Source organism: Harpegnathos saltator, unplaced genomic scaffold (genome assembly GCF_003227715.2).
Source record: "Harpegnathos saltator strain DR-91 unplaced genomic scaffold, Hsal_v8.6 scaffold160, whole genome shotgun sequence".
Lineage (NCBI taxonomy): Eukaryota > Metazoa > Arthropoda > Insecta > Hymenoptera > Formicidae > Harpegnathos > Harpegnathos saltator.
This window is the reverse complement of record NW_020229940.1, coordinates 1,183,827-1,191,086: the sequence shown is the minus strand read 5'-3', so window position 1 is coordinate 1,191,086 and position 7,260 is coordinate 1,183,827. Positions and strand designations below refer to the sequence as shown.

General features: G+C 27.2%; 2 protein-coding genes across 3 annotated transcripts; one reads left to right on the top strand and one right to left on the bottom strand.

Moving 5' to 3' along the window:
* The first annotated feature begins 266 nt into the window (after window positions 1-266).
* LOC105185830 (XK-related protein 4) lies at window positions 267-2,556 on the top strand. The gene is made up of 5 exons (XM_011145628.3): window positions 267-500; window positions 643-951; window positions 1,154-1,475; window positions 1,653-1,808; window positions 2,065-2,556. Exons 2-5 carry the CDS (start codon window positions 649-651, stop codon window positions 2,553-2,555), a joined length of 1,272 nt encoding a protein of 423 aa, XP_011143930.1. The 5' UTR covers window positions 267-500; window positions 643-648; the 3' UTR covers window position 2,556.
* Window positions 2,557-6,100: 3,544 nt separating this feature from the next.
* Window positions 6,101-7,020, bottom strand: robl (dynein light chain roadblock). 2 transcript variants are annotated; one of them, XM_025296877.1, is made up of 4 exons: window positions 6,908-7,020; window positions 6,645-6,673; window positions 6,500-6,578; window positions 6,101-6,363 (listed from the first exon to the last, which is right to left on the bottom strand). In XM_025296877.1, the coding sequence occupies exons 1-4, from the start codon at window positions 6,999-7,001 to the stop codon at window positions 6,152-6,154; spliced, it is 414 nt and encodes a 137-aa protein (XP_025152662.1). In that variant the 5' UTR covers window positions 7,002-7,020; the 3' UTR covers window positions 6,101-6,151. The 2 variants fall into 2 exon arrangements, with proteins under 2 accessions (XP_025152662.1, XP_011143903.1); XM_011145601.3 differs by having other exon boundaries at window positions 6,645-6,820; window positions 6,908-6,991.
* Between the last annotated feature and the right edge of the window lie 240 nt (window positions 7,021-7,260).

The following is a 7,260-nucleotide window of genomic DNA, read 5'->3' as shown; positions in this document are numbered from 1 at the left end:
TCGTAAGTTGTAAGCCGTAAGAACTAACCAATTATAGTCGATTATTTTTGTAATAATCGACTGTGATTCGCCAATTTTTACGACTTACAACTTACGACATATATTGTAGAATTACCTTAAGAAATGGACTAACTACAGTTGATTATTTTTGTCATAGTCGACTATGATTGGTTTATTTCTTACCGCTTATTCCGAAGATGGATGGAAATGCACCAATCAGAACGCAGTATTTTCATCCAGCAAGCAATCCAGCACAAAAACAAGCACCATGTGCCGCTGGCTTTATGCAAAAGTCTGTGCTCTTGCCCTTTTTATTCTGGAAAAATTTCTTAACAGCATAGGAAAAAATATATAAAATAAGAAAGCTTCCATCTACTATCCTCAATACCATCAGTAACCTCAATGGGGGAGAAAAAAAAAAATTTTCACCAAGGAAATCTCACCAATAAGACTGGTTAATGGAATTCCCAGTTCCGGGCCAAGTGTGAAGAAGAAGATCGGTATGACAAATTTCCTAACCTCAGAACTATGACTTTTCAGCACTTCATAACTCTTATTTCACTTTAGAGTGACACTTTTAAATATTTTGATTAAAATATTTAATATAAATTTTATAATAGTATATGTGTTAAATAATTATAGGAAATTATGGAAGAAAGAAATCCTGAACATCATCTTCTGGGCTATCTTCCTCAAATATCTCCAACTGTACACTTTGGTGATGATGTGGATATTTCAATGAAAATTCCTTGCATTCCCAATTTACTTGTTTTTTGTATAGTTTGTTCCATAGTTATGCATATTATGGATATAGGATTTGATTATAATATTGCCATACAATACTTTTTAGATGATAAAATAACATATTTTATTTGGACAATTTGTCTTATTATCATTCCTTCTTTGATAAATGTTATTATTAGCAAGAGAATGCAATGCCAAGATAAAGAGGTAAAGTATACTTATGTATCATGTTTACTATAGTTGCATTATATGTTTTATGTTATAAGTGTTATTATGTTAATAATTATACTTTACATCTGATTATTGTTGTACTTGGGTATTAGTTTTTTGCCTTAGTAGTAATACCACAAAAATTTCTATAAAATATTAAAAAAATTCTAATGTTTTTTAATATATTTTTTTTATATAGATAAATTCTAATATGCATAATTCAAAGGATAAAAAAATTTTGCACCTAATGGTGAACAATAAATTATGTTTTGTGATTACTGTAATTTTTCAACTAGCACCAGTTTTACATTATTATGAGACTTTAAAGTATGCATTAAAAACACGCAAATGTGAGAAATCTAGAGATCGCATTGGCACAAAACAAAATTACTTAAAAATGCTGAAGGAAGATCAAGATGTTGCATTATTAAGAATATTTGAATGTTTTCTGGAAGCTGCACCACAGCAGATTTTACAATTGACTTTAATATTAAAACATTATAATGAAATTAATTTTCAATGTAAGTACATTATTTCTTTTCTTTATATTTCAGTCCAAACTTCTTTTTTACCATGTAATTGTATAATATATATTTTGAGATACAAGAATATATGATGAGAGAATCACTAAATATTCTATTTCTTTTAAATATTTTGCTAGTCAATCATTGTATAATATAACTGTATGTTAATTCTAGTTGTACATCAAGTAGCTAGTATTGTCAGTTCATTTGGAAGTATGAGTTGGGCAATGGCTAGTTATCATCGTAGCATTCGCTCAGCTCAGCAAGATAAATCAAATATCAGATATATGGCAACTGTTTTCCAATTTCTGTGGCATTTCTTCATTACAGGTGATTTCATAATTACTAGAGACTTATAAAAGTAACAAATGTAATAACAAAACTATATATATATATATATATATATATATATGTATATATGTATATATATATATGTATGTATAGTCAAAATATCTTTTATTACAATTATTATTTTATTCCACAGTCTGATTTCATACTTATAAGATAATTCATTTGATTAAAATTTTAAAAATCATAAAATAGGACAATTAACAGTAATTCATAAACTTTGATATAATGGTTGCAGTGGCAAGAATTTTGTCAATTAGTGTCGTCGCAAGCATTTGGCCTATACTTACTATAATTTGTTGTGTTATACATTGGATAATCATGACAATATGGATTATAATCGATTCTCATGGAATATTAGAATTCTGTCGGGATTACAGTCGTCCACCACATATTAAACCAAAGTTTAAAGAACATATTTATTCCATATTATTTGCAATGATCATTGGCATAGTTCATATTTTTATATATTTTAATACAATAGATAGCAATACATTATGGAAGCATATATTTTTTTATATGTTCTGTTTTTTGGAAAATATTTCATGTAATATAGTATGGAGTTACACTTCTTCTCCAGAGATTAGAAGTGTTTGGTACTTTTATATATATTTTATTTTCTGTGTGTTGTCCTTTTTCTTGGGAATTGTAGCAATGATTATTTATTATACCATGTTTCATCCTTCAAAGAAACAACATACTTCGAAAGTATCACTTCAAATAACATAAAATTTAGATGTTTATCTTTTATTTTTTAATATAATTATTATTAATATTTATATATATATATTATAATATTAATATATATATATAATATTAATATATATATAATTAGATATTAAAGCAAATTTAATTTTAAAATTTAGCATCAATGTAAACAAAGGGCATCAAATATTGTTTCCAAGAAATTGATAATATACTGCGATAAAAATAACAAATTGTTTTAAGATAATCAGTAATACGCAACTATTGGGTTGGCAACTAAGTGATTGCGGATTTTGTCGACAGTTGGATTTTACACTTTCTTTTGTTTCGTTAACGTGTTCAAAGTACCTAACCTATATTTTTTTCTTATTGTTTGGACTTCTACCTTTCATTTAGTACAAAAATTATATCGATTAATTCTTTAGTTTTGTTTTTATCCCAATTTAAAAATGGAAGAGCAAGATGTGCACTTCAGACATATTTTATTGTATTATTTCCGAAAAGGCAAGAACACATCGCAAGCACACAAGAAGTTATGTGCCGTATATGGGAATGAAGCCTTGAAAGAAAGGCAGTGTCAAAATCGGTTTGCCAGATTTCGTTCTGGTGACTTTTCATTGAAAAATGCTCAACGATCTGGCCGTCCAGTTGAAGTCGATGAGAGCCATATCAAGGCCATTATCGATTCAGATCGTCATAGCACAACACGTGATATTGCAGAGAAGCTCAATGTATCGCATACATGCATTGAAAAAAATTTAAAAAAGCAAATTTAAAATTTTGAATTTTCATTCTTATTTAAAATCCGCAATCACTTAGTTGCCAACCCATTATAATAATAGCATTAAGATTCTTTCTTGCAACTCATGATTGATAACATCAGAAGCAAAAAAATATATACTATACATTCTTATCAAATATATTAAAATGAAGGGTTACATCTACAGAATAACATAATCAAGATTTATAAAATAACTCGAATTTTTTCTTTTTGTATAAACAAGTCAATAACTCACTGTAAAATTAACATGATACCTACATTTTCAATCTATCTTCTCTTATAATTCTTTTGTCACGTGAATCCTATCTAATATATTTATTTATTTTTGTTGAGACAAAATAAGCATTTAAGCTATTTTACAGATTTGCTTGATCTATAAAATTTACTGTAGTGTGTTATTTGATGGTATACTGACTTCTTCCATATATTTTTGAAGAAGTATAAAGTATATTTCTGTACTTGTATAAAATTTACTGTAGTGTGTTTTCTGATGGTATACTGACTTCTTCCATATATTTTTGAAGAAGTATAAAGTATATTTCTGTACTTCTAATGACATACAGGGTGAGGAAAAAAGATGGAAACCCTAAAAAATCTCAAAAGATATAAGTTTTACAGTAAAGTGTTTCAGACAAAAGTTGTAAGGCTCAAAACGATGTATTTACTGATCTTATCAGTTTGACCTTGAGTGGCATTGCCAAAGTCAGGTCAAAATCAACTTATTTTTTTTTAACAGAAACCCCCATTTTTTATTATATCATCTTTTTCTGCCAATTAATTTAAACAACTTTTGTCTGAAACGTTTTTTTATTTGCCTAATATTTTTTGAGATATTTAAGGGAAACTTGATGACCTCGCCAACTATTTGTCGGAAGAAAAAAATACTATTAGACTTTTTTACTCTACTTAGTTTTAAGAATATATTGTTACAATAGCATACTGATTTTTGTTAATTTGATAATTTTGAAATCTCCAAAAGTCAATAAGTTAACAAAAGTTAAGGAACTATTGTAATAATATTTTCTTGAGACCAAATAGAGTAGGAAAGTCTAGTACCATTTTTTCTTCTGACAAATAGTTAGAGATATCGTGAGTTAAGTATTGAAAAAGTTATCAAGTTTTCCTTAAATATCTCAAAACATATTAGATAAATAAAAACATGTTTCAGATAAAAGTTATTCAAATTAATTGGTAGAAAAAATGATATAACAAAAAATGGGGTTTGTTTAAAAAAAAATAAGTTGACCTTGACCTAACCTTGGCAACGCCACTCAAGGTCAAATTAATAAGATCAGTAAATACATCGTTTTGAGCCTTATAACTTTCGTCTGAAACACTTTTTTGTAAAACTTATATCTTTCGAAATTTTTAAGGGTTTCATCTTTTTTCTTCACCCTGTATAAAGCAAGATAACCATTACAAAAGAACAATATAAATAACAAATTTATTTAAATTGTTATTTATATTATTACTTATATTGACTATTTAATTGAAGCTACTAGTTATAAACATATGTATGTATTAAATCTTTGTCTTATGTACAGAGTATAAAAAACGATATTACTTTGATTTATTTATAAGGTTTTAGATCATTAGTATTAATAAGATTCTAGATTAGTAATAAACAATAGTAATAAACAGTATTTATTATAACTTTTGTAATTATATATGGATATGTAATTATAATTCATTCAAAAATAAGGTCTACTATTGTTAACTGCATATATTTTTAAATATTTTTATACTTGAACACATTTATATTTAACTTTGGAATAAAAAGAGGAAAATTGCAAGAAAAATTACAAATAAAAGATATAATTTTCCGTTAATATCATTATTTATAAAATCAATTATTATAACGAAATGACAGAATAATTTTGAAATAATATGGTTAAGTTTAACAAAACAGTGAAATAAATTTCTCCATATTTACATATCTTTTGTCAAATTCAGACTAGATATACATGTATTTTTAATATTCCAAATATCAAATCTCACACATACATGCATATATGCATATATACAGGGTTCTCAAAAAGCTTCTTCGTACGTGATCTATACACACACATACACACACACACACACACGAGGTGTAAATCCGATTGTGCAACCTCCACGCGGTACACCTTGGGTAATGCTAATGCCGACGGATCTGTAACTTTGAAGCTTCATAACTCGGGATGTACTTAACAAAAAAATACTTTGTTGTAGTGTTTTGGAAAGCTCTTGAAATACGTTATAAGAATATGCCAAAAAAAGTAGGGCGTTCCATTTGAAAAGTTCAAGGTGACTTTGCCCTGACCTTGTTGACGCTAGCCAAGGTCAAACTGATAAGATCAGTAAATAGATCATTTTAAACCTTACAACTTTTGCCTGAAACATTTTTTCCAAAAACTAATTGTTTTCGAGATATTTTATCATTCGAAGACTTTTCGAGAACCCTGTATATATATACACACACACAACATACATAAACTTAAATATACATAATATATTAAATAATATAGAAATAATTATATTACCTTAAGAGTATATTTATTTAATAAATATATTTATTTATACTCCACTGCTAAATTAATCTGGCAAAAACATAAAATACTATTCATAAAAAGAAATAGAAAAGAGCAGTATTTTGACTTAAAAAGAAAATTACAATTTATAAATTTAATGTTCAAAGACAAAAACAAGAATATAAAATAAAATAAGTAAAAATAATATAGTAAATATTTTGTTTCTATTAGCTGATTGTTGCATTTTTCTTTATTGACATCAAATATAGCACACAGAATTAATGGCCAAGAAAACAAATCTTTATTTTATAATATAATTTTGTTTTTAATTAATCAACTGGATTTTGTACCACTATTAATATAAACTCTTTATCAGGTGCAACCATAATTTCATGTTTTTTGCTACGTATACGCAAAAATGTTAGATCATTTGTTGGATCTAAATCTCGTACAACAGAACGGGCTTTGTCAGACAATTGACTAATTAAGCCTGCATATTGAACTGTTGTTGTATTATCCAACGTTGATTTAATCGGAATACCTGAAAAAACAGGTGCATATATATATATATGTGTGCATATATATACACACATGTACCTATATATACATATTTATATATGTATAAATTCATAAACATTGCTGTATGATCATAATCAACTTTCAATTCTCTTTGATACCTTCTGCATTCACAACTATTGTCCCAACTACTCCTTTGTGAGACTGAATTCGTTTCATAGTTTCTTCAACTTCTTGAGCCTAAGAATCATATATTTTATAAATAATTAGCTAAAATTAGGAAAAAATAAGAAATAATATACGTACCATTATTTTATGCCAAGGAATCTCAAAATCTTCAAAAAATAATAATGAGAACTACAATATTCGGTGAATTATCAAATCGTATTCAACTATGGATTTATTTATTTGTTCTTTTTTCCCTTATATATTTTGCTTTTCTAGGATATCACTTTTCTGATAGAATATTATCCACTATTTTTCTTTAAAATTATAACCAGAAACATTTAAGTGTTATATAAATTCCTAGTGTACCAAAAAAAAAATATGTATTTTAAATATAGATTTACTTATTTTAGCTACACATCCAGTATTTCTATTCTTTTTTAAGATAGTTTCGAGACTGAGGTATAATGGAGGGTCATCCTTCTTTACAGTTGACATCGATTTCGGCTGTGTTCCGAAATCCACTGTCAGTACTGAAAATACATGGTTTGTGTCACGTATACTATAGATTTTCAGTACTGGCAGTGAATTTCGGAACGCAGCCTTCATAGGCCAGTGTTCATACAGTTGGGTCTTATATTTAAGGCCAGAGCACTGACTTCTGCATAACGCATAATGCATAACGCATAAGAGAATAAACCAATCAGAGTTCTTCATTTCTGTTCTGAGGAGGGAAATGAAGAAAACTAATTGGTTT